This window comes from Garra rufa, chromosome 15 (genome assembly GCF_049309525.1).
Source record: "Garra rufa chromosome 15, GarRuf1.0, whole genome shotgun sequence".
Classification (NCBI taxonomy): domain Eukaryota; kingdom Metazoa; phylum Chordata; class Actinopteri; order Cypriniformes; family Cyprinidae; genus Garra; species Garra rufa.
Genome location: NC_133375.1, coordinates 25,754,626 through 25,769,833, shown reverse-complemented (window position 1 = coordinate 25,769,833; position 15,208 = coordinate 25,754,626). Strand labels below are relative to the sequence as shown.

Below are 15,208 nucleotides of genomic sequence, written 5' to 3'. Positions count from 1 at the left end.
TAATTACTCGCCCTCATGTTGTTCCAAACCTGTAAGACCTCCGTTCATCTTCGGAACACAAATTAATACTTTTGATGAAATCCAAGAGCTTTCTGACCCTACAACACAACTACCATGTTCAAAGCCCAGAACGGTAGTAGGACACTGTTAAAATAGTCACATCATGTGACCTCAGTGGTTTAACCTAAAATTTTATAAAGCTATATGAGAATTTTATTATATTATAGCAGTGGCATTTATTCTTGCTCCATTCTGGTCTGTAAAAGCCACTCTTTAAATTCCAATCGATTCCTATCCCTTTTTCTCATTTAACATCAAATTTAACTCCAATATAAGTGACATTACTAAGTAAAATGGGTTTATGAGTTGTAATTCAAGATGACTAAAGCTCTGGTGGATTAAACTAGAAAAGCTAAAAAAGATTTAAAATAGTCTGCAATATTGTAAAAAAAAAATGTTGTAGGAAAGGTAGGAACCCTATTGAAAAAAAAACAGCATATGCTGGTTAGAAAGCATGGCTGCTGGTTTGAGCTGGTTTAAACTGGTCTTTAGCTGGGTTTGAGCTGGTTTAAGCTGGTCATGTGCTGGTCCTAAACAACCAGCTCCTGCTCCAGTTTAAACTAGCTCAAACCAGGGAATGTCACATGAAGAAAGAATATCCCATTGTGTCCTGTTCAGCATGATTTTTCATCTCAATGCATCACTAAATCTAAAGATCTAAACAATAATTCAAGATTGGTGGGCACCGTCATATCCGACAGCCTGTGGGCAGCACTCTGACACATAGCATGATTGCGTTTCTGGCGAGTTCGAGTCCTGGCTCGTGGTCTTTGCCGATCCGGTCCCCCCTTTCACTCACCCACTTTCCTTCCTGTCTGCTCTCTGCACTATAGCCATGCCAAAAGTAAATTTTAAAAGTGATGAAAAGATAACCCACATCGATCGACCGCGAATCTGAAGGCCTCATGTGCTACAGTGGTTACGGCCCTGCATAAGCCAAACCACAAGAAATAAAACACTTGTTTGCATGTGGGTTCTGTTCACGCTCGGAGGTGTCTGCTGGGTCACGTGACCCTGGTGTCATGGTGTAATTGCGTGGTGGGGAGGGGGGGTGCAGACAGTGAGACAACCGGACAGGATCACAACGCTAATGAGAGACTGCAGCAGTTAATTACAAAGGAGAGAGAGAGTGAGCGAGAGAGAGAGAGTGGCATAGAGGGTAGGGAGGGTGAATATGAGGAGGGGGAGATGGAGTGAGACACTCTTTTGTCCCAAAGCTGCATCCTCCCAGAATAGAGATGGAGAAAGCTTTTATTCGCTATAGCACACACAAGCACACATCCTCCCTGATCCGCTCAGGGAGGCAGCGTGCACCAGGACTGTGTCTGCGTGTGGTTATCTGTGTAGGTGTGCGAGTGTGTGTTTGTAGGAGCTCTCTCTCTCTCTCTCTTTCTCTCTCTGGTAGGGGGGAGGCCCTGGAGCCAGTTAAAAATGGTGTTAATTTCTTCTCCTATGGGAGAGGAGAACGGTCTCTCCATGGCAACAGAGAGAAGGAGCTGAGGGGAGGAACACCAGAGCAGCACCATCCGCGACCCTCTCTCGTCACACAAGCACATGCGGTACACACAGTGACAATGTGCATGTGCACATAAATGTACATAACTTTGCATATTGTGTTTATACATTCCTCCTACATTTCTATAGATTCAAATGCAAGGGTTAACGCACATGGACCGGTTTTACTTATGGAATCCCACAAACTCAAAAAGACAGTGGTGTAAAAGATAGGAAAGAGGATACTGGATCAGATCACCTACTTCTGAATCAAACATCCATTTCAAGTAGGAGGCTTCTCACTTCTAAGAGACAGACTGAAGTGGGTCAATCAAGCGGTGTGTGTGTGTGTGTGTGTGTGTGATAGCACAATCAGAGCAGTTCTTAGTAAATCTAGACAGTAGCGTGGTAACATTTCTGTCCTCTGATATGATAGCTTGTAGCTAACAATACAAAATTTTTGAATCAAAATCGAATGAAAAAGGTGAGACTGGTTTATTTAAATGCTTCATTGAGCAACTTTGAACTTACTACGAGTTGAACTTTTTGGGGTCAGTAGGTTTTTTTTATTGATACTTTTATTCAACAAGTAATTGATCAAAAGTAACAAATCAGTCACAAGGGTCCGTTTTTTTAATTGAGATGTATACATAATCTGAAAGCTGAATAAATAAGTTAAATAAGTTTGTTAAAATAAGACAATGTTTGGCAGAGACACAACTATTTGAAAATCTTAAATCTGAGGGTGCAAAAAAATCCAAAAATTGAGAAAATCGCCTGTCCAAATAAAGTTCTTAGCGATGCGTATTACTAATCAAAAATAAGGTTTGATATATTTACGGTAAGAAATTTGCAAAATATCTTCATGGATCCTAATGATTTTTGGCATAAAACAAAAATCGATAATTTTGACCAATACAATGTATTGTTGGCTAAATATACCCATACGACTGGTTTTGTGGTCCAGGCTCACATTTATAATGTTACACAAGATTTCAGTTTCAAATAAATGCTGCTCTTCTGAGATTTAAAGCCCCCATGAAATCAAAAAATGAAGTTTTTTGGCTTTTAGTATGAGTATGTTAACCTTGAGGTTATTTATAAGCTAGTGTGCTTCAAAACAATGACACAATTCGCATTTAGAAAATATAAGCATTTAAAACTTACAGTCTCTAACTTACATCAACATGGATCAACGATTTTGATGACATAACCCTGCACTTCAGCTTCTCATCAAACTTTCTGTCCAATCAAATGCTCTCTAGAATCCGAAGCGTCCCGCCCCCTACACGCTGAAGCTGCGGCTGAAATCGGTCACTTGTTCATAGAATTTGTATTTTCTGTATGGTGAATGGCATGTAGTGCACTTTACATGGGATAGGGAACGATTCAGACAGTGTAAATATGCTTTTCATTGGGGCGAATGAAGTCTGGTTTCACGCTGTGTCCAGAGACATGATAGCATAGAGCGGATCATATGCACGAATTGGCGCAGACCACAAAACTTATCAGACGCATTTGAGTTCTACACATAATGCTATATTTTATAGCGATATGGATGAAATTATGGCTGCTTTATGCTGTCAAATGCAGCTTTACCGAGCTCAACGGCTCTGGCCCAAGCTGTAATATAAACAAAACACTATTGGCTATTTTAAAAAGGGAATGAAACAGGAAGACAGGGCGGGACATATCAAGCAGTCCCGCCCTGTCTTCCTGTTTCATTTGAAATGACATTAACACATAGAATAACGCTGTGTTTCAAAGCACTTCAGTGGACCTTTAAGAAATAATTTTTAGCTCAAATAATCCTGAAAATCATGGTTTCCAAATAAATACTAAGGAGCACAACTGTTTTCAACATTGAAAATAATGAGAACTATAAATCTTGAGCACTAAATCAGCATATTAGAATGATTTATGTGGACTGAAGACACTGAAGACTGGAGTAATGGCTGCTGAATTCAGCTTTGCCATCACAGGAATAAATTACATTTTAAAATATATTCAAAGTAGAAAACAGTTATTTTAAATCGTAATAATATTATACAATATTACTGTTTTTACTGTATTTTATTACTGATCTAAAAAGTGCAGACTTCTAAGTTTAATAAAAGTCTCTTTATTTGAGTTATTCCATTTCTACATGATAAACTTAAGGGAATAAACTGATTTAAGGACTTTTGGGTCAGTGCTAATGAAGTATTAAGAGAGTCTTTGTGTCATTGGACATTGTGGCTGTCTTGTATGTTGCGTGTGGACAGCACAGTGCGCTCTGTGGGCTTTTCATGTCGTAACCTGCTATTGCAAATGCATCATGCAAAACTGTTAGCATTCATGCAAATGACTGGTAGATAAAAGGCCACTGTTGAGGCAGAGAGTGTCTTTGGGTTTGAAGGGGTGGGGAGGGGAGCTGAGGGAAGGTCTGTTTAGATCCCTTTTTCTCCAAGGCTCTCTGCAGATATGCTCGCTAATTAATCACTTATCATAATGAGATTTTTGCCTGATTTTTTTCCTCACTGATATGCTAATAATGGAATCGAAAAGCGGTTCGCTACAGTTTAAGTCCGTCTCTTCTTCACGCGTTTTGAGTGTGGATGCGCGTCCTGTTGTCAACAGCAATTTGGCTGGATATGTGTGTATTTTTGAGATCAGTCGCCAAGAGAAGCAACTCCTTCAGGACAGAGGACAGTGTCTCCTGATCCCTGCAGGCCGGACAACAGCGTCTCTTGAGAGTGTTTCTCTGCACAGATCAGCCTTCTGCTGACCTGGAGTTCTGAGTGAGAGAGGGTAGACACTAACAAACACACACAAACATGCATACACTATGACGAAAATAGCTGACCGCAATGTTGCATTGGACAAAGTGTCTCCCCTCAAAGAATTATTAGCTTTGAAGTGTATTTAAAGGTTGCGACAGCTTGTTTTCACACAAATCTATAGCGTATCTATCATCTTGCTTTTCTTAAAACACATATTTTGCATAAATTATTACCTAGTTATCGTATTGGTGCAATATCATTAACTTATTAAATTTCATTTCATCCTGGCAGAGCTAAATGTATAATTTTCTCTTTTTCTTTGCTTTTTAACTTGTCCAAAAATGCACTCTGCGTCTCAACAGATAACAGATAAGTCACATTAGGTTACAAAACATGATGTAAGACGCCTGAAAACACCTGAAACACCTGTATGTGTTTTGAAACACCTGCTTTTGTAGAACCTCTATCATCCCTCAGTAGATATGACGGAATGAGCGGGTCTCTAACGCTTGACCAGGAGATTTCCCCTCAGAATATGCTCACGGTTGTCTTGCCATAGGCCCATGCTGCAGAACACTGACTAAACCTTCCCTCTGCCACACACACATACACGGCAATGAGGATATTTCTGTTTCCGTTGGCATAGCAACAGAAAGCAATCATTTCCCTCACTTAAAATCTTGCAGCATCCTTTCTTCTCCTTTGCCCCCTTAATAAGAAAAATCTTTAAAAAGTCTCCCTCTCGCTGGACTCTTCATCAGTTTTTGAAAATCAACAGAGACATAGATGAAGGGAAAAACACGAGTGTGCAAGTGTTAGGAGAGCAGTGTGAAGTCTTACAGTGAGCTGTAGTATATATGTTATTGTCAGCATTTGGTGCAAATGCAGTAGACTGTGAGATGTGTTTTTTTTTACAGTAAACACTTAATAATAAACCAGGGCTAGAGTGAAAGTTTTTGAATGGTTGATGGGCCATTGCTGAGTTGTTGGAGTTTTTATGAAAATTACAAAAGAGAATCAAATAAATCAGTAATGTTTTGTATAGTATGCCATTGAATTTATAACTTGAATAGAGAGAAATTATAGCTATTAGATAATTAATCTCTATAATATAAAGTAAGTATTTTTAATCATGTATTAGGTTTTAAGATGATTGTTGGTGCAAACTAAAAACCTAATAAATTGTTTTTGTAATAAAAATAGTATTTTGATATAAAAAATCAGGTTAAACATATACATATTTAACTGTTAAACGATTAATCGTGATTAATCGCAATTAATCGTATCCAAAATAAATGTTTTTGTTTACATAATGTGTGTACTGTGTATATTTATAATGCATTTATAAATACACACACAAAGTATATTCAAGAAAAATGTTGTTTATATATTAAAAATATTTATATATAATATCAGTTATTTGAATATAAGTATATACATGTAAATATATGTAAATATTTTCGAAATATATACTGTATGTGTATGTATTTATATACATAATAAATATACACAGTATACACATGTATATTATGTAAACAAAAACTTTTATTTTGGATGCGATTAATCACGATTAATCGTTTGACAGCACTTTAAATACATTAATAATATTAAAAACTTGATGAGAATAAACATACCACTCAAACGTTTGGGGTCACATTTTTTTCAAATGTTTTTAAGTCTTTCATTCTCAGCAAGACTGCATTTATTTGATCAAAAATTACAGTAAAAAACGAATATTGTGAAATATTATTATAATTAAACACAACTGTTTATTTATTCTCCTGATGGCAAAGCTGAATTTTCAGTAGCCATTACTCCAGTTTTCAGTATGTCGAAATATGTCAGAAATGTCAAAGGCATTTATGAATTCATAACTTGAATAGAGTGACATTATAGCTATTAGTATAATTTAGAATCTCTAGAATATTAAATATTAAATATTTTTAATAATGTATGAAATTTTAAGCTGACTATTGGTGCAAACTAAAAACCTAATAATTTATTTTTGTCATATAATTTGTGTTTTTATATAAAAATCAGGCTAAACATAAACATATTTAACTGTTAAACGAAATAAAAGTTGCATGTGTACTGTGTATATTTATTATGTATATATAAATACACATACATGCATGTATATATTTAAGAAAAATTTATTATATTTATATATTAAAAATATTTATATATAATATCAGTTATATCAATATAAACATATACATGTAAATGTATGTAAATATTTTCAAAATATATACTGTATATGTATTTACGTATGTATAATAAATATACACAGTATACACACATTATGTAAACAAATACTTTTATTTTAGATGCGATTAATCACGATTAATCATTTGACAGCATAAATATAGATTAATAACATTTAAAAACTTGAAAATAAGCATACTTCATCAAGCTGCATTTATTTAATCAAAAATTACAGTAAAAAAGTAATATTGTGAAATATTATAATAATTAAAAACAACTGTTTATTTATTCTTGTGACGGCAAAGCTGAATTTTCAGCAGCGATTACTCCAGTTTTCAGTATATGTCAAAATATGCCAGAAATGTAATTTATGAATTTATAACTTGAATAGAGTGACATTATAGCTATTAGTGTAATTTAGAATCTCTATTAAATATTTTTTTTCAATTGTATTAAGTTTTAAGATGACTATTAGTGCAAATTAAAACCTAATAAATTATTTTTGTAATAAAATTTGTATTTATTTTTTATTCAGGCTAAAGATACAAGATACAACTCTCAAATGATTAATCGCAATTAATTAAATCCAAAATAAAAGTTGTTTCCATAATATTTGTGTGTGTACTGTGGATATTTATTATGTATATATAAATACACACACATGCATGTATATATTATTAAAGAAAAATGTTTATATATCAAAAATATTAATAGAATATATATATTAGTTATATGAATATAAATATATATACATGTAAACATATGCATATTATTTTATTTTTTATATTATTTTCGAAGCGATTAATCACAATTAATTGTTTGACAGCACTAAAAAATATATTTATAGCATTAAAAACTTGGTGATAATAAGCATACTGCTTCAAGCTGCATTTATTTAATCAAAAATTACAGTGAATAAAACAATAATATTGTGAAATATTATTATAATTAAAACTTTTTTTTCTATTTTCATATATGTGACCCTGGACCACAAAACCAGTCATGAGGTTAAATTTTACAAAACTGAGATGTATATAGAATATGAAAGCTCAGTAAATAAGCTTTCTATTGATGTATGGTTTGTTAGGATAGGACAATATTTGGCCGAGATACATCTATTTGAAAATCTGGAATCTGAGGGTGCAAAAAAATCTAAATCCTGAGAAAATCACCTTTAAAGTTGTCCAAATTAGGTTCTTAACAAGGCATATTACTAATCAAAAATTACATTTTGATACCTTTACAGTAGGAATTTTACAAAAAAATCTGCATGGAACATGATCTTTACTTAATTTCCTAATGATTTTTGGCATAAAAGAAAAATCAATAATTTTGACCCATGCAATGTATTTTTGGCTATTGCTACAAACATACCCCAGCGACTTAAGACTGGTTTTGTGGTCCAGGGTCACATATTTAAAAATGTCATTTAATATTGTGAAATATCTTTGCTGTCAATTTTTAACACTGACCCTAAACTTTCAAATAGTAGTCTATTAAATATGTTAGTAAAAATGGGCCAGTGAAACTGTCTGCAGGGCAAGTAAAAACCTGAACGACTGACCCGATTTGGGCAGCAAAAAACTAATTTTAAACACCTGTGAAGTTGTGGTCACAACTAACTACGACATTTCGTGTTTGACTGCGTGTGAGTGTGTTTTTGCTCCCAGTGCTAGCCACAGGACATAACAGGTGATAAATGAAGTTACTCCCCCTCGCTAGAAAGACAGCAACAAAGAGAAAGAACAGAAACAGATCAAGAGAGAGGGAGAGAGAGAATATTAAAGCGATATAGAGAAAGACTTTGACAGACAGAGAGCAGAGCTTGTGATGCCCTGCAGCTGAATCAAGCACCACTCTCATGAAACAAAGTCTACAGTGGGCCTGTGACACAACAGATACATATTTAATAGCTTTATGAATGATATGTGCGCTGCGAGCACAGTCAGCGCTGACAGAATAGCACAGGCTGCTCGACTCATGCTATTAGTGGCTCTTTTGCTTCTCTTTCTCTCCCTTTCGTCCACAATGACAGTGTAACTCTTTTAAAACCACACAGGATAAAGAGCCCCTGCTCTGTCTGGTCCCCCTCCTTCTCGCCCCCATACACTGAAACTTGGCACACCCATGGTGTAGCTGCATCAGAGAGGCCCTCCGCCACTCTTCTGCATCCCACGCTGCACTGGGGCTCCAACCCGCACCATGGCACCCTGCAGCCCTGCCACCCAGGGGAAGGTGAAAAGGAAGACACTGCTCGCATGGGGTGGGTAATAAACTAGGAAGATGGAGAGGAGAATGTTCAGATGGGAGCTGGCAGGGAGCACCCTGGGTGAAGTCAATTTTGTGTTTATTGCTGATGATAAAGAGAGAGTGACTGATAAGCGACAGTGTACACTTTCTGTAAATAGAAGCAGGAAATAAAGACTGAACCTGTACTTAAACATGTTCAAACTTAATAAACACGCCAGTTCTTCGTCAATTACAATTTTTTTTAAATGAACTTTTATGTGATGAAAACGATTAGCTATGTGTATTGTGCCAAGTGGAAGCACATAGATGTTATGCCACACTTTCTCTGTATTCTATTACTGTAAAAAAGGTCCCCGGTTGCCTGTGTTCCTCTTTTTACTCTGCTCTGTTTTGTTTGTTCTTGTTTCTTTGTTTGTTGTCTAATTTGCGTAGAGCAGGTTGGGAAGGATCTCCTACTGTTCCAGTCCTTAATGAGATAATAACGCTGATGTGAACATCTCACTCGCTTAGTGTGTAAGTGTGTGGATGGTTGCGCTTCCTTGTTCTTGGACACTTTGTGGCCTGCTGGTTGGTTAAGAACATGGCAGGGTGGGCATGAAAGGAAGTGACCTCAGATGCTTGGTTTCATTACCCTGCAGGAGGAAACCATTTTGTTCTATATTTTGGTTTCTGTAAATTGTGAGGCCAAAAAAATAATAAATAGTTTAGAAGTATACATGTTATCAAATGTTAACAGTCAAAAGTTTACATACACCTTGCAGAATCTGCAAAATGTTAATTATTTTACCAAAATAAGAGGATCATACAAAATACACAATTTTTTATTTAGTACTACTGACCTGAATAAGATATTTCACATAAAAGATGTTTACATACAGTCCACAAGAAGAAAATAATAGTTACTCCAAAAGTTTACATACACTTGATTCTTAATACTGTTGTTAACTGAATGATTTTTTTTTTTTTTTGGTTTGTTTAGTAATAGTTGTTCATGAATCCCTTGTTTGTCCTGAACAGTTAAACTGCCTGCTGTTCCTGATAAATCCTTTAGGTCTCACGATTATTATTATTTATTTTTTTAAGCATTTTTGTGTATTTGAACCCTTTCCAACAATGGCTGTATGATTCTGAGATTCATCTTTTCACATTGAGGACCACTGAGGGACTCATATGCAACTATTACAGAAGGTTCAAACGCTCACTGATGCTTCAGAAAGTAACACGATGCATTAAGAGCCAGTGGGTGTAAACTTTTGAACAGAATAAAGATGGGAACATTTTTTCTTATTATGCCTAAATATCTTTTTTTTAGTACATTGTGCCCTATTTTTTTTTTTACATTTTAATTAATGAATAATTAATGAATTATTTAATTATTATTTGTAAAGTAATTTAAATAAAAACATAATTTAAAATTAATTATAATACATTTTATTATAACATTTATAATTATATAAATTATTTATAATTATAATACATTTTAATTAATTAATAATATAATTAATAAATTATTTACAAAATAAAATCTCGAATCTTGATGCTACAACACCGGCTCATTATTATTATTATTATTATTATTATTTTTTTTTTGTCACAACCAATGGCAGATGGGGGAGTGTTTAAAAAAACCTGTCTGAAAACAGTCATGAAATTAAATTTTCATAACAAATGCTAAAAAGCTTGGGCCATTCAATGATATTTATGGTCTTCCATATACATACATACATACATATACATATATATATATATATATATATATATATATGGTCATAGATCAGATAACCTCTTCTATATGTCAGAACTGGTCATCTGTGTGACTGATAGATCGTTTGTGAGATGTAGTGTATGTGCATGTGTCATGCAGTGACAAGAGGCTGTATTAGGATGCACGGAGTCTCCACAGAGGGACAGAATGACTGATGAAGGGTAAAACAAACACGGCATTAGGGAGCTGTTAAATAATGATAGTGAATACCTCAAATCAGCCACATGTCCTCGGAGAAAGAAAGAGAAAGCGGTGGGTGGAGAAATGTGCGCGTATGCTGGGGGGGAGGGCCATATTCCTCAACAAGTAATACATATGTGTAATCATGAACTTCAGTTTCACATCTGACTTGCACATTCAATCCATTACAGGAGCAATTTATGGATAGAGAAACTGTAATTGCCACAGGCTCACTGGACGTCCTTTGGGTAGTTAAACCCACACATCTGTGCGAAGGGTTAACTGTGGCGGGAGACGTTACTATGTTCGGAGTTCTGCCTCATTTCTTCTTAACACAGTCTTATAAATGAAAAGCACGCTGGGAGCTGCCTGTTAGGAGCTGTCAAATGGTTGCATAGCAATTATCTGCTAACGAGGATTAATCGACGCTAATTTAGCTTTGGTTATTTCCACCAAAAAAAAAGAATGTAAAATTATACTTTTCTCTTTTTTTTTTGTACAAAGTGCTCACTTGGTGCCTCCCGTTGGCATGATTACTGATCCTTGTTGTGTTTTTGAATTCATAGTCAAACACCTGGCATTTTATGTGAATAGTGAAACAACTATGAACAGCCATTAAAACACTCATTAAAAAAAACAGTCTTGTCACCATTGTTTCTAATTTGAGTGCTTATTTTTCTCAGGCAAAGGTGTGCCAGTCTCAAGGGAGTCGGTCCCTCCTGGATGGCAGACAAAGGTCTGTTGGTGGGACCCCTTGAGGGCAATACTCAAAATGGTGTCTGTTCATGACACCCTGAACGGCATAATGCACCAGTGGTAGTCGAGGACCTCCTAGTGTTCAAGAAAACTGTGACTTGCATGTATATCTCAGCTTTTACAGTACATTCAATTTGGTTTATATTTTAAACGAATAATAAAAAAGATAAACCCCTAGTGCAATGCATAGGTCGTAATTACTAATTCCCGTCTACAAAACTATTATTAAAACTATTTTTGGTCTTTAAATAAGCTTCGTGACTAAAAGCCTTTATGCATCGAACAAATCAAACATCGGGATGCATATTTCTGTCCATTCCTTGTTCGTCAAACTGAACCCTTGCTTTGGTTGTCTTTCTAATGATGGATTCTGTCATAGTCCTGGGATGTGTGAAAAAAACGCGAGCATTGTAGAGCAGAACAGGTAGGTTACCAGAGCAACGGGTGCCAACCGTCCGCTCCGCCCTCATCCGGTACAGAACAATGCAAGAGCTTGCTTTCCCTCTTCAGGATAAAACGTACAAGGCACGATGTTTCAAACAGTTGATCATTCACTGTTGATCGTTTTTGTTCACTGTTTGATGTTCGCTAAACGTCGCCCTAAATGACACATTGATCGGCGAGCGCGCCTGAGATGCCCACAGGAGGAAGATGATGGTGCGTGAGACCCTCAAGTGGTCCACAAGAGGAGCTGAAGTCCCCCAAACACGCATTTCTCGAAACATACTGATTCATTCAGAGCAGTGTAGCTGTATTTTAACGTCCAGCATATCGTTAGCCCCTTAGGAAAACTCTCCGTGCGCGCCCCTCTGCGCCCCGGCATCCCCAACAATTGGGTACACGAGCTCACCAAGCGCGCTCCCGCCTCCAAACGTCCAGTGACATAAAGCAAAGTGAATAAAATAGCGTTCTCAAAAATCAACATTATCACGATTTGCTGAGAGAAAAACGGGCCACGTTGTGATTTTCTGTGACATCCCGATCCCGTCAGCAGGACAACGTCATGCCAATTCGTCAGATACCATTACTACACCGCCGTTATTGCTAAGAGGGACCGGCGTTGCTATGGCAGCCAGCTCTCAGAGTAAGACTGTTCTGCCCGGTTGGGGTGAGGGATGAATATGCTCGGTCAACCCGAGGTGTAAGATTGAAAAGTTGCGCAAAGCAATGTGGGTTGCGCGTAGGTGGAATCAAACGAGCGCTGTCCCGAAGCATATTGAGAAAGGGCTACAGCATCAGCCGAACCATATTGAGAGTTGAAGTCTCACACAATCACATATACACACGGACACAATTCACAAACGTATAGAGAGCTGGGAAATAGCACTTTACCGTAGTCTTGACAGGGACATACAGGACGGGCTTCCCCGATGGCTCTTTCTTGTTGTGCTCGCCCAAGATGTTGCTGCCGACCTGAAAGCCTTTGGACTTCACCCAGAATTTGAATTTGGCGTTGATGTGGCTGTTGTCGACATAGACAGCGTCCGACTCCTCGTTCTGTAGCAGGGTCTGCATGATTTTGTTGTATTTTCGCCGTGTGACGGTCTTTGTTTTCCCCGAGTCCCCGTAAGTCCGGAGACACCAGTCCTGAAATTCGCTGAACATCTCTGCCTCCAGCACGACGGGACTTCGGCTCCTTTTTGTTAAATCCGCGCATGGTTTCTTAGTTGCCATCCCTTCCTCTTTGTGAGCCGCGAGCCCCTTTCCGAAACGATCAAATGCAACTACAAAGCCTGAAAATGATAGTAGACTCCCCCTCCTCTCCCTGTCCCGCTACGAGGATGATCGCTTCGACACCGGTGCTGGAGGTCCACCTCCGCTAAACAAGGCGAAAGAAGTCGTATTGTGTGTGCTTGTTTCGGGCAGTCGCACACCTGTTTGCAGAGACGCCTCGCCTACTGTCCCAAACCGCAACGGCAAATGTCACTTGCACACATCATCCGCTGAGGAACTGAGAGAGGGGGCCGTCCTAACCAAGCGGGTATCTCCCACCTGTGCGTAAACGGCTCGAGGACCAGTGCAAGTGGGAAAAACCCCGAGGGTCGATGCCGTCAATGTAAAAACACACACGCAAACCTTCCTGGCTCCAGGAAGGGGTAAAAAGAGCTCGGCGTAACTGACTTTAACGGCCCACTTTTCAAACGACCGGTGCGAGACAGCGTTCTAATACGGGATGTGGCACAAGCCTGTTGATGTCATACGGACGCGAGAATGGTTAGCAAAAACGACTCGAATTATTTTAATACTGGTGATGGTTCAAACAAAAACACTAATCGACCGCCTTCACGAGCCGCCGTCACGCGATAGGACTGTCCCACTCTTTCCACCTGTTTGAATCGGACCTGCGAGTGCTGCCGCCACGCTACAGACCGTCCCAAATTGACATTTCTCGTCTAGAATCCGCAAGATTTAATGGCTACCGGTAGTTTTTGACAGAAACGTCTTCCGTGGCTTGCAGTAAAATAAAAAGCAGCCGTAACGAAGTACTATGTTTTTTTCTTTGTATGTCAGTCTGCTTTTTTCAGGAAGTAGTGCAGCGCGTGGACGCAGTGGTTACAAAGCGGGTAGGCAGTGTATCGTGTCGCAATATAGAGACAATTTCCTATTCAGACAAAAGGGGGAAAGGACTTTATAGTTCTACTAATCAACATTAGTAAAAATATCCCTATTGCGTATATATTGACATAGCCTAAACTGCATATACATAGCCTAACAAATTTGTGCGATGTTTTTGTAAAAAAAAAACGCAATAGCAATGATTAGAAATTACCAGCAAAGAAAACAGTTGACTACAGTTTAAAATGATTTGTTTGTTTACTTATTTGCTTTATTTATTTATTTACATAATGAGAGATTCTGGTCCAACTCTTAAGTGTTATTATAATGAAATGATAAATAGTTAAAATATTGGCTATTAAAATCCCATTTGTTTAGCTTTTTTTTTTTAAATATATATGTATATAAATATATATAAAACCCTGGACCACAAAACAATCATAAGAGTCAATTTGTTGGAATTCACATTTATACATCATCTGAAAGCTGAATGTATAAGCTTTCCATTTATGTACGGATGTTTGGATAGGACGATATGTGACCCTGGACCACAAAACCAGTCATAAGTGTAAATTTGTCAAAATTGAGATTCTTACGTCACCTGAAAGCTGAGTAAATACGCTTTCCATTGATATATTGTTTGTTAAAATAGGACAATGTTTGTCTGAGATACAACTATTTGAAAACCTGGAATCTGAGGGTGCAAAAAAATCTAAATATTGAGAAAATCGCCTTAAAATTTGTCCAAATGAAGTTCTTAGCAATGCATATTACTAATCAAAAATCAAGTTTTTATATATTTAGGGTAGACAATTTACAAAATATCTTCATGGAACATGATCTTTACTTAATATCCAATTGATTTTTGGAATAAAAGAAAAATCTATAATTTTGACCCATACAATGTATTTTTGGCTATTGCTACAAATATACCCGTGCTACTTAAGACTGGTTTTGTGGTCCAGGGTCACATATTTGGCTGACATACTATTTGAAAATCTGTAATCTGAGGATGCAAAAAAATTAAAATTACCTTTAAAGTTGTCCAAATTAAGTCCTTAGCAATGCATATTACTTATCGAAAATTATGTTTGATATATTTACGGTAGGAAATTTTCAAAATATCTTCATGGAACTTCCTAATGATTTTTGGCATAAAAGAATCGTTGAAGAATCGACA

The 15,208-nt window shown here is 37.0% G+C and overlaps 1 protein-coding gene across 1 annotated transcript in view; it reads right to left on the bottom strand.

The window, feature by feature from the left end:
• The window catches only part of nol4la (nucleolar protein 4-like a), a 53,446-nt gene extending 40,300 nt beyond the window's left edge, over nucleotides 1–13,146 (bottom strand). The window contains exon 1 of the mRNA XM_073819396.1: nucleotides 12,805–13,146. Coding sequence (XP_073675497.1) covers nucleotides 12,805–13,146 — 342 coding nt within the window. The remainder of the gene's footprint in view (nucleotides 1–12,804) is intronic.
• Between the last annotated feature and the right edge of the window lie 2,062 nt (nucleotides 13,147–15,208).